The 19,102-nt window shown below is 43.0% G+C and overlaps 2 protein-coding genes across 2 annotated transcripts in view; one reads left to right on the plus strand and one right to left on the minus strand.

The window, feature by feature from the left end:
• Positions 1-13,295, plus strand: part of LOC124004298 (synaptotagmin-6-like) — a 55,611-nt gene extending 42,316 nt beyond the window's left edge. Inside the window, exons 2-7 of the mRNA XM_046313098.1 lie at positions 8,892-9,300; positions 9,964-10,540; positions 11,232-11,352; positions 11,625-11,796; positions 12,019-12,169; positions 12,496-13,295. Coding sequence (XP_046169054.1) covers positions 8,892-9,300; positions 9,964-10,540; positions 11,232-11,352; positions 11,625-11,796; positions 12,019-12,169; positions 12,496-12,567 — 1,502 coding nt within the window. The 3' untranslated portion in view covers positions 12,568-13,295. The remainder of the gene's footprint in view (positions 1-8,891; positions 9,301-9,963; positions 10,541-11,231; positions 11,353-11,624; positions 11,797-12,018; positions 12,170-12,495) is intronic.
• Positions 13,296-13,349: 54 nt separating this feature from the next.
• olfml3b (olfactomedin-like 3b) lies at positions 13,350-19,081 on the minus strand. Its single transcript, XM_046311520.1, has 3 exons — positions 18,882-19,081; positions 15,772-16,057; positions 13,350-14,658 (listed from the first exon to the last, which is right to left on the minus strand). Exons 1-3 carry the CDS (start codon positions 18,978-18,980, stop codon positions 13,874-13,876), a joined length of 1,170 nt encoding a protein of 389 aa, XP_046167476.1. The 5' UTR covers positions 18,981-19,081; the 3' UTR covers positions 13,350-13,873.
• Between the last annotated feature and the right edge of the window lie 21 nt (positions 19,082-19,102).

A 19,102-nucleotide genomic window follows, 5' to 3' on the forward strand; every position in this document is an offset into this window, starting at 1 on the left:
AGGTTACTATAGAGACCAGGTTGTATACGAGGGCACTTGACGAGGAGAAAACCCCCTGGGGGTTTGGTTGCTCTCTGTGTCTGCTACAAAACAAGGTTTAATCAGATTTATGGGTCCCTAAAAAGAAAGCTCTTCAAGTCTGGTCTCACTGCAGTTTATTTCTGTGAGAGCAATGCCGCAGATACAGTAAATGTAGTTTGGACTGCAATTTCTCCCATTTTGCAGACACTAAGATCCAATTGTAAGATGATGTCATGCCTTTGTGTCCAGTCATTTTTCACAATTTACATTTGTTCCTTTTTTTTTACAAAGAAAACATCACAAAAGATTCAACGATTTATGATGAGTAAACACTGCAAATACAGTATCATGAAAACAGTGGGCATAGCACCTGACATCTATTGAATTAAAAAGACATTCTAGATTCAATTACTGTTTTGAACACTGAATCAGAATACCATGTATTATCCAGGGCATGCGCTTGGCTTTGGCTCTTGCATGGACAATTAGGCTGACATGATAAAGGTGTGAGATGTGTTATAATTGTACAAGCTTGCACCGCTCTCACATCAATATTTAATGCGACGAAGATGTGTGTGTGTGTGTGTGTGTGTGTGTGTGTGTGTGTGTGTGTGTGTGTGTGTGTGTGTGTGTGTGTGTGTGTGTGTGTGTGTGTGTGTGTGTGTGTGTGTGTGTGTGTGTGTGTGTGTGTGTGTGTGTGTGTGTGTGTGTGTGTGTGTGTGTGTGTGTGTGTGAGAGAGAGAGCCTGTGAGAGCAATAAACGCACATCTCAATAAACTGCTGATCCTTGAAATTGCACTAACTCTGTATTACAGCAGTAGAACACTAAACACTCAGAGGGAGAATTTCCTCAGATGGATTCTGTTTAGGGTATTGAGCACCATGTTAGACATTCGGCGGCGGGAGATACTTAGAAGCTGTATCACTCATTGAAGGTACATTAAACTTTATAGTGGGTTAGTCACCCAACCGCCCACTAAAATAAGTCCAATATTCAAAAAGTTAATTATGGTGCATGTAAGGCACATAATTTTGATTGACTGTGAAATTCCAGCATCTTATTTTAAAGTATGCAGGGATAACCATATGTCCTAAATTCTCTCCACCACGAGGATGTGCTGACTGGTATGTTGGGGGGGGTTATGTGCCACAGCAGCAGGCTCAGCACCATCCCTCATGAAAAACAGAGCTTATAAGACCAAGATTCAGCCTTACATCACCCTTTGTGCTACTTGCTTTATCTCTGCTACAGGAAAGAGATTCAAGTGTGTGTGTGAGAGAGGGGAAAAAATCTTAATCTAACTTCTGAGATTAAGGGCAAACAATAATTTGAGATATCATTTGTTCAGCAGTGTTTATAGAAAAAGAGTCTGGTTATGAGTGGAAGCAATGCTCCCCTGTGGTTCAAATGTAATTTCTGCCCCATTTAATCAGTATCTGGATCCTCAATAACCCTTTATACTCCTGGGAATTGGTCGATATGGATAGGGCTAAATTGAAATATTTCTTATAGAAGAAGTATGAAAAGCATATGCATAATCATGGTAATCAATTGAAAGGGAACAGTTTTGAGATTAAGGGATTTTTTTTATACTAAAGGTGAGGACACAAAAGTTCACCTGACACAGTGCTGAATCCAAACATTACACTGTTGATTTTATGTGCATTTTACATTTACTGTACTACTTGCCAAATTTGTTGATAACTAAATCTGAAAATAAACTGGATACATTCATTAACACGATAAGAATATTCCTGGAAAATGTGTTGTAGGTGCAACATAAGACAAAAAAACTACAATGGTTTGAATGAGAGGACTAACTGGTGTCTCCAAGTGGACACACACCTCTCCAAAGTGTGCACAGTTCCTAAGTCATTTCAATGCACTTTTATGACTCAAAGATGAGTCTTAAACTATAAGGTGCTTTTTTGAGCTCTCCTAGCAGTGCTGTTGAGGAACTAGAGCAAGCACACTTGTAGTTGTTTTGTTTGGAACACAACCCTGCATCCCCACCATCATAAAATTACTGTTGTTGTTAATGCAATCCAAAATCGGTCCATTATAAATCACAAACTGGGTTAAGTGGGCATTATTTGAAAGCTTGTTATATTGCCAACATGACAAGCTAAGTTAAAAAATATGATATTACAGTGTTAGGCTTTCACTATGCAATTAAGGGAAACAGATTGTATTTTTGGTTCGCATAGAAAGGAGTTATGAGTGCATACAGGTGCATGTGCCATGGTAAATTTTCATCACAGTCGACAAACATAGGCTCATTCATGTTCAGAACAACCCAGGATATGTCATCTTGTAATTGTACATGAAACATAGGGATCATAAACGTTGACACTGTAAATTACATGAGTTTAATGATTTGGAAATGTGAAGTGCACATTTGGATTTATGGATGTTTGACGTGTTTGTATGACATCAAAGCAATATGTATAATCCTCTTCATTACACTTTTTTTTCATTTTCATTTTTTCCCCCCTAACTCGGTAAACAAAATATTTGAACAAGTTTCCCAATTAGCGGGAGAGATGTGGGAACTTGTCGCGCGTGGTGCTCAAGTTCAGAACAACTGTCAGTTAATACCCATACAGCGCTGTGAAGCACAGTGCCTGAGGTCTGAGGTAATTTATAGCATGCTACTGTACAGCCACTGCGTTTCAATATAATATATCAGTACCCAAATCTGCCATTTTCAACCGTATATTAGTGTAAAGAGTTACCCTGAAAATGTTCAATTAAAGGTATGACGTAGATGCAGAAAGTAAACAGCATAGTGCGTACATTTTTGCAACAACTAAGAGCGTTAAAGCGAGAGGCTCAACGTCTCCACTGTCACACTGTTAACAGCGTGAAGCGAACCCGTGCACATGCGCAGATGCTGTGCGTGACCGTGTGAGAGCAAAGTCTTGCATCTTGCTCATCTCAACATCTGCGGTGCTGCTCGTGACAACACATCTCGCTGAGACTACCTTTAAATATATAATACATGATCACCTCCATTAGGAAACAAAAACGTTGGCCGACTATTTTATTTTCACACCAGTCTCTGTTGCTCCAGAGTAGCTATTTTCTACAGGCTTCCATTTTTTATTTAGGGAACTGTAGCTACAGCTTGTGAATTTCCCAACTTTACTAGAAACCTCATGTATAATTAATGTATTTTATCATGTTTAATTAATTAGACTGGACAGCTGTTTTAAGGAGATAGTAACCTACATTTTAATGCCTCCCCCCATTTTCCAAACAATTGTTTGTGATGCTCCACTCATTAACCCTCTGGGAAATGCAGATAGAAACTGAAACGGTTTTTGTTCATTTCCCTGGCCCCTCTCCAATATGTGTGGCCCACACCCAGTGCAAGTCCTATGCAAATGCATTTGTAATAATCATAGAAAACAGAGAGCTCCGCATTTTGCATTCCAGTGATTTATAACCATCCTAGACTAGGGCCACAGAGAGACAGGGGAGCAGTTATTCTACCTGTGTGGCTCTCTTGGTTTGTGGGGCTGTTCTTTATCTGGAATAAGACTGTAATTACATTTTGCGCATTTGCAAGTCAAACAGTGAACACTTGCACTCTACATGCATGCGCATGTGTGTGTGTGTGTGTATTTTTGTGTATGTGAGAGAGAGAGAGAGAGAGAGAGAGAGAGAGAGAGAGAGAGAGAGAGAGAGAGAGAGAGAGAGAGCAAGAGAGAGAGATTTTATGGTTTCCATTAGGAAAACGTATTATGCAGCAGCAGCTGGCTTTAAAAAAAAAACTTTATTGTACCAGCAGGAGAAGAGAGGAGAGAAGGAGGTTTACGGGAATCAGGGGTCATATTCCCCATGGTGCTTTTTATTTTAACATGGAACCACGCTTTAACACTCCCAGCTGGCCGCCAGGCCAAACTACGTTGATTAAGCCATGGATAAAACAAAATAGAAAAGAGGAAGAGGAGGAGTGGAAGAAGAATGGAGTGTGGTGGAGGAGGGTTGAAAACACCCTAGCAGTGTGCTCAACAGCTAAAAACGAAATAGTAGAACAAGTCCATCCCCTGTCATTGGTACTGATAAACAGAAACTTTGACCAGGAAGTCAAAAACTTTTTTCCACCTTCGTTCCTGCCTCCCACTCTCATCCCACCTCACTCCTCTCCTCTTCCTTCCAGCATCATGTGTAATCAAACACATGTAACTCATTACAGGCTTTTATTATTCAGGGATCAAGCTGAATCGTGCCAGTCCAGAGCATGATACCTCTGGACTGGCATGGTTAGCCCCATTTTAGGCTTCTCTCCTTTATGTGAGGACAGACTTGCCAAAACAAATAGCTCCTTAGACTAGGCACGGACTCACAGAATAAGCATTCGATCATTAAGATACATTTTATCTAGAGGCACATTGCGTACAGCACCCAATTACAGTGCAATAGGTTCTAAAAAGAGATCAACTCATTTGTGAATATAAGGTCCTGGTGAAGTTCTCTGTTAAACCACCAGGAGGCAGGCTGACAGACTGCATATGAGAGACAATTTAATTTTGTATTGATTTATTTCACCTTTGTTTAACCAGGTAGGCCAGTTGAGAACAAGTTCTCATTTACAACTGCAACCTGGCCAATATAAAGCATAGCAGTGCGACAAAAACAACAACACAGAGTTACACATAAACAAACATCAATATCAAATCAAATCAAATCAAATTGATTTATATAGCCCTTTGTACATCAGCTGATATCTCAAAGTGCTGTACAGAAACCCAGCCTAAAACCCCAAACAGCAAGCAATGCAGGTGTAGAAGCACTGTGGCTAGGAAAAACTCCCTAGAAAGGCCAAAACCTAGGAAGAAACCTAGAGAGGAACCAGGCTATGTGGGGTGGCCAGTCCTCTTCTGGCTGTGCCGGGTGGAGATTATAACAGAACATGTCCAAGATGTTCAAATGTTCATAAATGACCAGCATAATAATAATCACAGGCAGAACAGTTGAAACTGGAGCAGCAGCACGGCCAGGTGGACTGGGGACAGCAAGGAGTCATCATGCCAGGTAGTCCTGAGGCATGGTCCTAGGGCTCAGGTCCTCTGAGAGAGAGAAAGAAAGAGAGAAAGAGAGAATTAGAGAGAGCATACTTAAATTCACACAGGACTTTGGATAGGACAGGAGAAGTACTCCAGATATAACAAACTGACCCTAGCCCCCCGACACATAAACTACTGCAGCATAAATACTGGAGGCTGAGACAGTAGAGGTCAGGAGACACTGTGGCCCCATCCGATGATACCCCCGGACAGGGCCAAACAGGAAGGATATAACCCCACCCACTTTGCCAAAGCAAAGCCCCACACCACTAGAGGGATATCTTCAAGCACCAACTTACCATCCTGAGGCAAGGCCGAGTATAGCCCACAAAGATCTCCGCCAAGGCACAACCCAAGGGGGGGGGGGGCAACCCAGACAGGAAGATCACATCAGTGACTCAACCCACTCAAGTGACGCACCCCTCTTAGGGACGGCATGAAAGAGCACCAGTAAGCCAGTGACTCAGCCCCTGTAATAGGGTTAGAGGCAGAGAATCCCAGTGGAAAGAGGGGAACCGGCCAGGCATAGACAGCAAGGGCGGTTCGTTGCTCCAGAGCCTTTCCGTTCACCTTCACACTCCTGGGCCAGACTACACTCAATCATATGACCCACTGAAGAGATGAGTCTTCAGTAAAGACTTAAAGGTTGAGACTGAGTTTACATCTCTCACATGGGTAGGCAGACCATTCCATATAAATGGAGCACTATAGGAGAAAGCCCTGCCTCCAGCTGTTTGCCTAGAAACTCCAGGGACAATTAGGAGGCCTGCGTCTTGTGACCGTAGCGTACGTGTAGGTATGTACGGCAGGACCAAATCAGAGAAATAGTTAAGAGCAAGCCCATGTAATGCTTTGTAGTTTAGCAGTAAAACCTTGAAATCAGCCCTTGCCTTGACAGGAAGCCAGTGTAGGGCTAACACTGGAGTAATATGATCAAATCTTTTGGTTCTAGTCAGGATTCTAGCAGCCGTATTTAGCACTAACTGAAGTTTATTTAGTGCTCTATCCGGGTAGCCGGAAAGTAGAGCATTGCAGTAGTCTAACCTAGAAGTAATAAAAGCATGGATTAATTTTTCTGCATAATTTTTGGACAGAAAGTTTCTGATCTTTGCAATGTTATGTAGATGGAAAAAAGCTGTCGACTGTACAACCATTAAGATTCATTGTCAGATTCAACAGAATATCTCTTTGTTTCTTGGGACCTAGAACAAGCATCTCTGTTTTGTCCGAGTTTGAAAGTAGAAAGTTTGCAGCTATCCACTTCCTTATGTCTGAAACACAGGCTTCTAGCGAGGGCAATTTTGGGGCTTCACCATGTTTCATTGAAATGTATAGCAGAGTGTCATCCGCATAGCAGTGAAAGTTAACATTATGTTTTCGAATGACATCCCCAAGAGGTAAAATACAGTATATAGTGAAAACAATAGTGGTCCTAAAATGGAACCTTGAGGAACACCGAAATTTACAGTTGATTTGTCAGAGGACAAACCATTCACAGAGACAAACTGATATCTTTCCGACAGATAAGATCTAAACCAGGCCAGAACTTGTCCGCGTAGACCAATTTGGGTTTCCAATCTCTCCAAAGGAATGTGGTGATCGATGGTGTCAAATGCAGCACTAAGGTCTAGGAGCACAAGGACAGATGCAGAGCCTCGGTCTGACGCCATTAAAGGTAATTTACCACCTTCACAAGTGCAGTCTCAGTGCTATGATGGGGTGTAAATCCAGACTGAAGCATTTTGTATACATTGTTTGTCTTCAGGAAGGCAGTGAGTTGGTGCACAACAGCCTTTTCCAAAATTTCTAAGATGAATGGAAGATTCGATATAGGCCGATAGTTGTTAAATATTTTCTGGGTTAAGGTTTGGCTTTTTCAAGAGAGGCTTTATTACTGCCACTTTTAGTGAGTTTGGTAAACATCCGGTGGATAGAGAGCCGTTTATTATGTTCAACATAGGAGGGCCAAGCACAGGAAGCATCTCTTTCAGTAGTTTAGTTGGAATAGGGTCCAGTATGCAGCTTGAAGATTTAGAGGCCATGATTATTTTCATCATTGTGTCAAGAGATATAGTACTAAAACACTTGAGTGTCTCTCTTGATCCTAGGTCTTGGCAAAGTTGTGCAGACTCAGGACAACTGAGCTTTGAAGGAATACGCAGATTTAAAGAGGAGTCCGTAATTTGCCTTCTAATAATCATGATCTTTTCCTCAAAGAAGTTCATGAATATATCACTGCTGAAGTGAAAGCCATCCTCTCTTGGGGAATGCTGCTTTTTAGTTAGCTTTACGACAGTATCAAAAAGGAATTTTGGATTGTTTTTATTTTCCTCAGTAAGTTGTAAAAATAGGATGATCGAGCAGCAGTAAGGGCTTATCGATACTGCACGGTACTGTCTTTCCAAACTAGTCGGAAGACTTACAGTTTGGTGTGGCGCCATTTCTGTTAGAATTTTCTGGATACCAGGGAGCTAGTTTGTTATGAGAAATGTTTTTAGTTTTTAGTGGTGCAACTGTATCTAGGGTATTGCGCAAGGTTAAATTGAGTTCCTCAGTTAGGCGGTTAACTGATTTTTGTCCTCTGACGTCCTTGGGTAGACAGAGGGAGTCTGGAAGGACATCAAGGAATCTTTGTGTTGTCTGTGAATTTATAGCAAGACTTTTGATGTTCCTTGGTTGGGATCTGAGCAGATTATTTGTTGGAATTGCAAACGTAAAAAAATGGTGGTCCGATAGTCCAGGATTATGAGGAAAAACATTACGATCCACAACATTTATTCTATGGGACAAAACTAGGTACAGAGTATGACTGTGACAGTGAGTAGGTCCAGAGACATGTTGGACAAAACCCACTGAGTCGATGATGGCTTCGAAAGCTGTATCTATCTACAATGTGTGCAAATGTAGAAGAGTAGGGAGGTAAGCAATAAATAGGCCATAGAGGCGAAAATAATTACAATTTAGCATTAATACTGGAGTGATATATGTGCAGGTTATGATGTGCAAGTAGAGATACTGGGGTGCAAAAGAGCAAGAGGGTAAGTAATAATATGGGGATGAGGAAGTCGGGTGTGCTATTTACAGATTGGCTGTGTACAGGTACAGGTAAGCTGCTCTGACAACTGATGCTTAGAGAGGGAGATATGACTCCAGCTTCAGAGATTTTTGCAATTCGTTCCAGTCATTGGCAGCAGAGAACTGGAAGGAAAGGCAGCCAAAGGAAGTGTTGGCTTTGGGGAGGACCAGTTGGAGCGCGTGCTACGAGTGGGTGTTGCTATGGTGACCAGTGAGCTGATTGATGACTATACATCATGCACCATGCTTACCGACACCCGTCAGGATTGTATGTCTCAATAATCCATTGAAATTAATGCTTTGACATGCCTTAGTTGGTGGTGGCAGCTCAGTTGCTCTCGATTTTGAGGGTTTCGAAACACTTTGCTTAGCAGTGCGATGTCTTTAAATGAAACCTTTACCTTTATCGGATCTCAGTCATGCATATTGTATATATCTGCCGTTCCCATTCTAATCCACCGCCCTTCCTCTCCTCTACTCCTCGACCCATCCCTCCCTCCCTCCCCTTCTCCATGGGCCATGCAGAATGACTGCCCCCTGCTCCAACCTCTCCAACCTTCGTGTGTACGTATGTGTGTCTTTCAGAGGGGTTGGGATAAAGCGGAAGTCACATTTTTGGTTGGATCTTGTGTACAATTGGACAATAAAGTAATGTTCTTCTTCTATCTTCTTCTTCCTCTCCCCTCCACCACCCACCCATCTTGCCATCCTTCCCCCTCCAGATCTCTCCTTCAGCCTCCTGCTCCTGGTGTTTGTGGCCTGTGGCCTGAGCCTGCTGAGCGTCATCGTCTTTGCCTCCTGGAAGCTGTGCAGGGTGCACTGGCGCACCAAGGACCTCTCCTCCAGTGCCACTGCCCTCGCGCCCCCTTCCTCTGCCTCTGACAGACCCTACGACAGAGCCTTGCCCGCACACGGCCACAGGCCTACACTCGTACACGCACACACGCACACACACGCCATGGCGTCGGACAAGCAGAATCCTTTGGACCCGGCAAGTTTCCTAGAGGCAGCTGTGAAGATCAGCCACACGTCACCTGACATCCCTGCCGAGGTGCAGCTGTCCATGAAGGACCACTTCCTGCGCCGCACGCGTATGTCCAGGCAGACCACCGAGCCCAACTCCTCCAATAGGTCAGGCTTCGGGAGGAAGTTGCCTCGGGACACAGACTTAGGATACGTCCCAAATGGCACCCTATTCCCCACATAGTGCACTTCTTTTGACCAGAGCCCTATTGGCCCTAGTCAAAAGTAGTGCATAGGGTGCCACTTGAAAGGCATCCCTTGTATCAGCTTATCAGTGTTTCCTCAAAACTGACCTTAGATCAGTTTGTAAGGGCCTCCTACAATAGGTTGCACCAGGGCTCCACTGAGCCTCAGTGTTTATGTCCAGGACATGTAATAGTATTGAGGTAATAGTATGTGATATGTCAGGAAGGGGCTATTTAAAGTGTCATAGAGGTAAAGATCATTATGCATATCTACACCTGTAACATATTCATTTGTGACCTTTAAGATGAGATACATAGAACATCAATGAGATTGTCAGTTTACTGCCCCTATTGCCATGGAGCTCCTATTGAGCTAAATAAGAGAACTCTAAATCATCCAATATCAGAGAGAAAATGCAATTCAATTTTCTCTAAATTGGAAACTGACAACAGTATTCAGCAGGGGGCATAGATTTCCCAGGCATGCCATATGTTACTGGAATTATTCCACTGCTGAAATGGTTCTACAGTGTGTAAATTGTCCAAGAAAATGATTCAACTGGCAAAAATGGCTCCTTGTCTCTAGGCACAGCTCCTTCAAGAAGCACCTCCCCCGACAAATGCACCATGTCACTAGCCTTGACCGAGGCAGCGACTTCCCCTATACAGAGGACCAATCCACCAGCCTAGCCAGTTTGGGCCGCATCCAGCCAGAGCTCTACAAACAGAGCCCACTGGAGGCCGACGAGTCCTCCAAGAACTGCGCCGCCGCCAAGACCTGTGGTAAGATCAACTTCTCCCTCAAGTACGACTACGAGTCTGAGGCTCTCCTCGTCAACATCCTCAAGGCCTTCGACCTGCCCGCCAAGGACTTATGCGGCAGCTCCGACCCCTACGTCAAAATCTACCTCCTGCCTGACCGCAAGCGCAAGTTCCAGACCCGCGTCCATCGCAAGACGCTCAACCCCATGTTTGATGAGTCCTTCCAGTTCACCGTGCCCTACGAGGAGCTGGGCAGCAGGAAGCTGCACCTGAGCGTATTTGACTTTGACCGCTTCTCCCGCCACGACATGATCGGAGAGGTCATTCTGGAGAATCTGTTTGAGGTGTCGGACCTCTCCCGTGAGATGGCCATCTGGAAGGATATTCAGTACGCCACCTCTGTAAGTCAATCAACGAATCAAATAGATGCATTTTATGAAGCTCTGGCCTATACCCCAAAGAGCAAGCAAAGCAGAAGTGAAAGCACAGTGTAAGTCCAGATAGCCTTTTGGATCTGTCATTGGATTCTTCACAAGTTTGAATGAGCTTGCATGTTGGAAGTGCTATATTATCTGGTTTGCATTTTTGGGACTATTCCATTGGTTCCATTGTGTCAGGCAAGCTCTAAAGTATTTTAAAGCGATGGTCCTAATAAGGAATCACCTCAATGGTGCTCTGATGAGCGACTGTAATGATTTGATCCCATGTGTGAGTCACAAGTGTGCAAGAATAGGAGACCAGGCAGGGGATGTGGGGTCAATGCCCCCTTATACTGCCTAACTTCCATCATTCACATTATAGATTAAATGGGAATTAAATTGTACATTTGCTACAGTATAGTACTACCAAGGTATAGTTCAGCAATTTAACATATTTAGATATTTGTTTCCATACCATGAATGCAGTCTATGGACAAGGAGTGATACCAATCAACACTTTGGTTTTGTACAGAGAATGCTTTCAAGGTAACGAAACAAATATCTAAATATGTCAAATCATTCAACTATCCCTTTAACAATATTAGTGGCATTGTAATGTGTGATAACTGTTTCCTTCTGTTCTGATGTATTTTGTCTGTGGCAATGAACACAGGAGAGTGTAGACCTGGGGGAGATCATGTTCTCTCTCTGTTACCTGCCGACCGCAGGCCGACTCACCATGACCGTCATCAAGTGCAGGAACCTCAAGGCCATGGACATCACAGGATACTCAGGTACAGTTCAGTCAATGGGTTCACGTTTAAAGGTTTTGTGCTTGTTTCACCTTAAACGTTGTTGCCTACTCTTCTAACCATTGACCAGGCTATACCTCTGGTAAAAGATTTACAAGAAAAAAAACGTAATCTGGTTTGGTAATTCGTCTCGCCGGATTTAGCTAAATTACATATGACATAATGTACAGTCAAATCAGCTTGAACCATTCAGTAGCTAAGCACTCTGTCATTTTTAAATTAATCAAATACTATTTTGTCTTGTTTATTGGCAGACCCATATGTCAAGGTCTCCCTGGAGTGTGACGGACGGCGCTTGAAAAAGAAGAAAACCACCATCAAGAGGAACACTTTGAACCCCACCTATAACGAAGCTATCATCTTCGACATCCCCCCTGAGAACATGGACCAAGTCAGCCTGCACATATCCGTCATGGACTATGACCTGTATGCTATACTCAATATCATTTGTGACGCAATGCATGTCAATATTATCAAGAATAATGACTAAGTTCTTGTTACTGATATGTTTGTTCATGCTACAACCATCCTCTGAGAGACCTACTAATACTGTCAGTTCTGCTAATTGTAGAAGCGAAAATGTGAAGTTACATTATACCAGATGTGGCTGAAGAGTTAATAGGTGCATTTGGCCTTTTTTCTCCTTAGGGTGGGACACAATGAGATCATAGGTGTAAACAGAGTGGGCAGTCATGCAGAGGGACTGGGCAGAGACCACTGGAACGAGATGTTGGCCTATCCACGCAAGCCCATCGCTCACTGGCACTCTCTACTGGAGGCAAGCAAGTCTCAGAAAGAGGTATTATTACTCACAAAGACACAAAGAAAAACACCCTGCTGACTTTCAATTCTGTGTGTTTTGCTGATAGCTGCTTTATTGAGGAAAGTTCTACTTGCAACGACTGAGATATGGTTGATGTGGTTGTCTTGCCTACCTTTGTTGAATGCATTGACTGTAAGTCATTCTGGATAAGAGCATATGCTAAATGACCAAAATATAAATGTATGTACCCCCTTTTATCTTTGTAGGATTTCTGATGGTAGGTACACTCCTAACAGTGACAGCAATGTTCATGCTGGTGCACTTCGGAATGACTAATCTTTCCATGTGAAATGTCTCCTCAGTGGAAAACCCGCACTGCAAGTTTTGACAGCCAAGGCTCTTGCCCTTCTCCAAGACTCCTGTCTAGTCCATGAGGGAGGAGCTAGAGTTTATACTCCACGACTCTACAAAGCCTGCCCTGTAGCAAGGCCTGAAATATGGAGTGTCCCAGACCCAGACCCACACATGTTGTGCCTCAGAATATGTAAAGTGCAGTAAATTGCTCTGGAATGACATTATCTCGCCATCACACACCCACACACATACACAAACACATTTCTCTTGTGCCCTCTTGGACAGTCACTTTGTCATGGTACGTAATAGCCTAATGTATGCTGGGTCTGGTGGGATCATTGTTATTGCAACAATAGTTTTGCAGTTGAGCTCAGCCTGGTTTGGTTATACACCTGAGGTTAACATCTTTGTATATATGTAATGCCCTTTGATACTGACATCAATAATAGCACTGTATTTAGAATCACATATTTATGATATTATCAACATGACTACCCCCCTGAATTTACTTTTCTGTTTCAATTGTCACCTGTGAAGTGTTTGCCAATAGTCTCTTGTTCAGGCAATGTCATGTACTTTGTTGAGGGAGTTGGCTTGACCTTTGACCCCTTTGCCTCATTAGCCTTGTGATAAGTGCTTGAATCAATGACTTTCCTCTGTTTTTTCCAAGCAATTTAGAGTATCTTTCCACTTTTGTATTGAACATGTGTATTTGTAACATAACTGTTTCCAGGCGTCCCTTATATTTTAAAGAAGTGATAATAAAGTTGTCGATTCTGGTTCTAACATTCCAAATCGAGTGTCGATATACTGTATGTTCCTCTTTTACTGTAACAACATAGAAGAAAAATAAGCTACACACTTTCATGCAAGTATTTTTTTTATTCAACAGAAAGGCATAGCCAGGAAATAGGTAAACATGTGTGGTTTTCAGAAGTGCTAAACTGAGAGATATTCAAAAAACATACATATCATACAGCTGCATGTATTTACTTCAGATTCTCCATTCCACACCCTCCTAGATCTTTCTTGATGATGCTAGAAATGTTTCACATCAAGCAATACCTACAGTAAATGGATGCTTTTATATCACTGAACTGTTTTGCTGTCAGTAATCAACACAGGAAATACAATATTACCTTCAGAACAGTGCTGCAAAACCTTGTGCCGAAGTTGAACAAACCATGTTAGTAATTTTCACACCTTTGGACATATCTATGTTATTGATCTTTGCTCCAGGGAAGATAAAAGTTAAAAACATTCCACTGAATATGACAGTCTGAAATATGTTTTATTTTTAGCCTACACAGACATTTCTGGGCTTTTATTCGGGTATAGATGAGCGAAATCTCAAACCCACCTCAACATTAGACGGCCCTGCTGAGCTCATACCTCCAGTTTCTTCTTCATGGCCAGTTTGTAGAGGATCTGGTAGCCGTCATCCCAAGCGTAGATCAGCTGCTCCAGCGGGTTGTACTTGAGGCTGGAGTGAGAGCCGTAGCGCTTGGGAAAGTACACTAGAGGTGCATCGTCATTGGTTACCATATCACTGACGTCAAAGACGCACTGGACGCGTGAGCGGCTGGGCAGCGCGGTGTTGTAGACCACATACACCGTGCCGCAGATGATGAAGGCGGCCTCTGCGTTCTCTCGCGGGCACGGCGTGTCCCACATCTGCTCGATGTCCAGCGTGTTGGCATCCATCTTGGCCAGTGAGATGTGCCTCTCAGTCTCCTTGGTGGCGTAGATGGCCCAGAGGCCCTCCTCATCTGCGGCCAGGTCAATGACCGTCTCCGGAGTCAGGCTGTACACTGGGACATGGTCCTGGACGGGGAACACAGCGCTGTCTGCCACCGAGCCATTCTGCAGGTTGTACTTGATCAGCCGAAGCTCCTTGCCTTCCTTCACGTAGTAGGCGTGGTTGTTGTAGACAGTGTGGCCGCTGCCTCGCCAAGGAGACGGAAGCTTCACGGTCTTGGCCATGGACGTGCCTTGGGAGATGGTGAAGTCCCGGATGGAGCCAAACTCATAGATGGTGTCCTCGTCTGTGCCGTTGAAGATGTAGACTTTGCCCGAGCTACTGCCCACATCTTTGGTCCACATGCCCTTTGGGCCTCCAACTCGCTTCAAAATCTTCATGGCTTTGATGCTAGAGATCATGTCCCTGCAGTCTGGAAGAGAGACGATAGATTCATGAGTTGGGCTAAAACCATGTTTTTTTTACATGGTAGTCAACTTTACATAGCAGGTTCAGTGTAATTACAATGTACATATTGTTACAATTCTTACAACTGTGATACCTGTAATACCTATGTCATAAAACATACTACACCATACCATATTGATAAAGTTCAACCAAAAGTAATACTGAGGGACTAGGTAAAGTTGAAAGGATAGTACCATTTCTTATAGTACATTTTTTTGTGAAGTTTTAGCTTTTACGTGTTCAACCTGATTTTGTCAGAACATGCACCCCGAGTAGGCAACAGCACTCAGCTGTGTGTGGCAACATGTATCAGGATCACAGGCAATTAAACTTGATGAGTCACTACCTATTCATCCGGCTGGAGTGCAACTAAGAGAAAATATTACAATTAAAGTGGTGCATAATTTAGAGTATGCTGTTTGAATAAGCATTGCATAAGTCAGTCAGTCCTTCATCTATATATTTCATCAGCATGCTCTCACATCTCAGTACATACCTCCCATTTCCTAAACCTCAACAACCAAGTATAAACAAACTATTTCCTAAATTGACTGCATTCAGATTGCTTTCTCTATGCAAATAAAACAAACCATACTGTTGTAGAGCAGAACAAAAAGTGTTAAGCACAACATTGAATGAAATCCACTGAAACTCTTTAATAATGGCCTCTGAGAGAAGAATAATGATATGAGGGAATATATATTTTCTAACCTACTTACATAACAGTACAATGGCTAAGACATTGTGGCCTTCTCTATCTCTGCTCATCATCTAGAAGATCTGTTCAGGAAACAAGGCCTCACATTACCCCTACTGCTGAGTTTACTTCATTTGTCCTCTCCTTTGGCCTATGCTATGATCCTCTTAGTAAGTAATAATTTGTACTACATGTGTGTCTGTCCTCCCAATATGTCATCATGTCTACAGTACATGTCACGGAAGGGCTATGTAACTAACCACTGCTCTATTCTGCCTCTTCCCAGCAGGCCTTTACTATGATCCTCACAGGAAGTAACCACCATGTGAACTACTTGTGTCTCTATCCCCCCAGTATGTCACCACATCTGCCACGTCTCACCTGTGGCCTTGGCGTACTTGACCTTGTTCTTCTCCTTCACCACAGTCACCTGCTGCTCCACCAGCTTGTCGTCCACGTCCACGCAGGGCTGCGCCCCATTCTGTGTCTCCAGGTAGTCCATCTCCCGCTCCACGCGGTCCACGCGCGTCCCCACGCTGTCTAGATCCGTCCTCAGCGTCTCCTTGTCCTTGTCAAGGGTCTCAATCTGGGCAACCATCTGCTGCTTGAACTCCCGCAGTTCTGTGGCGTAGCGGTTCGTCTGCTCGTGCCATAGCGAGATACGGTCCTGGTGGGAGCGGTGAGAAGAAGACAGTTAGAGCAGGTCGTGTAGAAGTAGTCCTGGGTTCTGTCCCTATTTCACAGGATGAATTAAAACCCTGTTCTCTGGTGCCACTGCCACAGTCATCACCAGTGTGGCGTCAGGCTCCACGTGGATGTCTCCTCTCTCCCTTACTGTTCCTTCTAAGCCTGGAACCTCTGGCCATCGCATTAAAGGAAGACAGACATTAAGTGAAGTGCAGGTTGAGGATCAGCTTTTCTGAGTGACCTTGACTAGATTTGCACTCCAGTAAATGCAAGGGATGTATCAGCACGCAGGGAGTAATCTCAGCTAGGAGGGATTGAGAGTGCAGAAAGGTCAGGATTAGAGTTGTATACAAGAGCCATTGGTGTGGCTAGGAACTAGGAAAAGACAGCTACAAATGCCACAGAAAGGGACAACCGGTGGATATAACACACTATGTGACAGGTTTGAAGTGGTATGCAGCAATATTTTTAAAAAAAATATTCAAAGCCCACAGTAGACTGAATTATCACCTGATAAATTATTTCAAGCAGACAGCTGCAGGACTGATTAAGGAGTCTCACTAAGGGAGATCCAACGCCAATATGAACTGAGTAATGACATTTCCAGACACTAGTCTACAGTACACTCAGAAAAAAAAGTTCCAAAAGGGTTCTATGGCTGGCCCCATAGCAGAACCCTTTTTGGTTCCAGGTAGAATGCTTTTTGGTTTCAGGTAGAACCCTTTTGGGTTCCAAGTAGAATCCTCTGTGGAAAGGATTCTACCTCGAAACAAAAAGGGTTATTCAACTGGTTCTCCTATTCTTATGGGAACAGACAAAGAACCATTTTAGGTTCTAGACAGCACCTTTTTTTCTAAGAGTGTATATTCCACAACCCAGCCTTCCTTCCTGCTACTATGTCCCAAGGATTTAGGGAATGGGAAGAGAGAGGGCTTTGTAGAGTCTCTCAACTGTTCAAAGGCTCAATTCTTAAATCATTTCAAGAAATCCACGAGGAATTAATTATATTCTAAACTAATTGTTATTGGTACCTTAAGTAAGGCAATTCATTGTTAAAAAAGGATTGTTCCAAAAAATGACAGAGCCGGTTACTCCTATTGATAAGATGATTGAATTACTTTATCAAGAGAAAAGCATTGGGCCCGTTTCAAACTTTTATCACATTATCCTTAACATGCAAACAGTATCTTTAGATAATCTTAGGAACCCATGGCAGGGTGAATTACAGGTGCAGATATCAGAGGAGAGTTGGGGGAATATATGGAAAACACTATCTAAAGCTACTACATGTCACCGAACAAGGGAGTTTTAATTCAAAGGACTATATTGTTTTTTTATGAGCCCTGATAAACTTAATAAAATAAACAAAGTAATATGGGGAATATCCACCCTTTGTGGCTGCAGGAAGCCTAGTGGTTAGAGCATTGGGCCAGTAACCGGAAGGTTGCTCGATCAAATCTCTGAGCTGACCAGGTATAAATCTGTCATTCTGCCCCTGAACAAGGCAGTTAACCCACTGTTCCTAGGCCGTCATTGTAAATATGAATTTGTTCTTAACTGATTAAGAAATGAAACATTTAAAAATACATATCTGCAACGTGTTGGAGGCAGTGTGGACAAATAGGTACTTCCTCACATATATTTAGGAAAATCCAGTCTCTTTGGTCTGAAATTCTCCATGTTATACAGGACATCATAGGGATTATTATTCAACCAGACCCATGTCATCTCCTACTAAGTATTGTTCCTGTGGATACACTCCACTCCTCTCCACTTAAATTGATAGATTATCTTTTAGCAGCAGCAAGGAAATGCGTAAGAAAATGCAACACCCTTAAAAGATATGTGGATAGGTCTTATGCGGGAACTTGTTGACATGGAGATGATAAAATCAATCTTGCAACAAGTTCCGGACATATCTTATTCAGTCATTTCTGGGGTTTTGTTTGCTTGTTTCTATTATTTTTCTGATGTGGCTTTATCCAAATCATTTTCTTATTCTCTTGAAATGTTTGCTCTATACAACCAAAAATGTACCCTTAACATGTGAATCTCATTACGCTTCTTTGTGAAGACCGCAAAGATATGTTGAATATCTATTGTACACGTTCTTGATGTGCTCTTGAATAAAAATGAATGTATATATAAAAAAAAGGATTCTCACTAAAACCACGTTAACACTTTTCACCATAAACCTGAATTGGACAGTATTGAATGCTCTTTCTCAGAACGACTCACTGGCTGGGAATGATCCGAGAGGTTTCTCTGAGTACAGTCGCTCAAAATAACTTGTTAGGGAGGTATTTATGCAGGTATTTATTTATGCAGAGTCAGAACACATATAGAGAGAGGCCAACTACTTTCCATGTGAATAAGAATACTAGAAAGCAAGATGGAGAATGGGATATGGGTACACATAGCAGTGGAGCTGTTTTATTGTACAACAACAACTTGAAGCGAGCCAGTTGGTCAGTCCTTTAGAGAGTCCAACGTTCTAATAACTCCATGTACAAGGCTAATATATATATTTTTTGTATATAAATCAGAACACTACAGAAGTTACCTGCATACAAGATCTTCAAACATCTATTCCCATTTGCTTCTATTTTGGGCGGAAACAAATGCATTTAAAGCATGAAATCTATACTTTCTGGGTGCAGCAAGCAGAAAGTCAGTCAATATTTTTTTCCTCAGAATCCCCACATCTGCATCCCATTGAAGGTTTCCCAGATCCCCAGAGAGTTTCCTTTCAGACTTATTCTGGAGCCCAGGGTCTGACTGGGAGCAGAAGAACAGTCTCTTACCTCAATGGCTAGCAGACGCCGCTCCAGGTAGTCCATCAGGGCTTGATGCTGGGCGTTAGCCAGGCAGGTCAAAGTGACAAGGATGAGAAAAACCCTCATTTTGTGGGAGGACAGGTCACCCTTTTCCTTGTGTGCGTGTCGACGGGAGGAGAGTGTGCGAGGAGGGGCCAACTTTACGGTGTCCCTAACTTGACTGGAATGTTTTAATAAACACTCAGGGA

The sequence above is a fragment of the Oncorhynchus gorbuscha genome, linkage group LG18 (genome assembly GCF_021184085.1).
Source record: "Oncorhynchus gorbuscha isolate QuinsamMale2020 ecotype Even-year linkage group LG18, OgorEven_v1.0, whole genome shotgun sequence".
Classification (NCBI taxonomy): domain Eukaryota; kingdom Metazoa; phylum Chordata; class Actinopteri; order Salmoniformes; family Salmonidae; genus Oncorhynchus; species Oncorhynchus gorbuscha.

Coding starts and splice junctions, on each gene's coding strand:
- olfml3b (XM_046311520.1), bottom strand. CDS start 18,980: ATGAGGGTTTTTCTCATCCTTGTCACTTTGACCTGCCTGGCTAACGCC. Junction 16,058..18,881: donor GGCGTCTGCTAGCCATTGAG/GTAAGAGACTGT, acceptor CGCTCCCACCAG/GACCGTATCTCGCTATGGCA. Junction 14,659..15,771: donor CAAGTACGCCAAGGCCACAG/GTGAGACGTGGC, acceptor TCTCTCTTCCAG/ACTGCAGGGACATGATCTCT.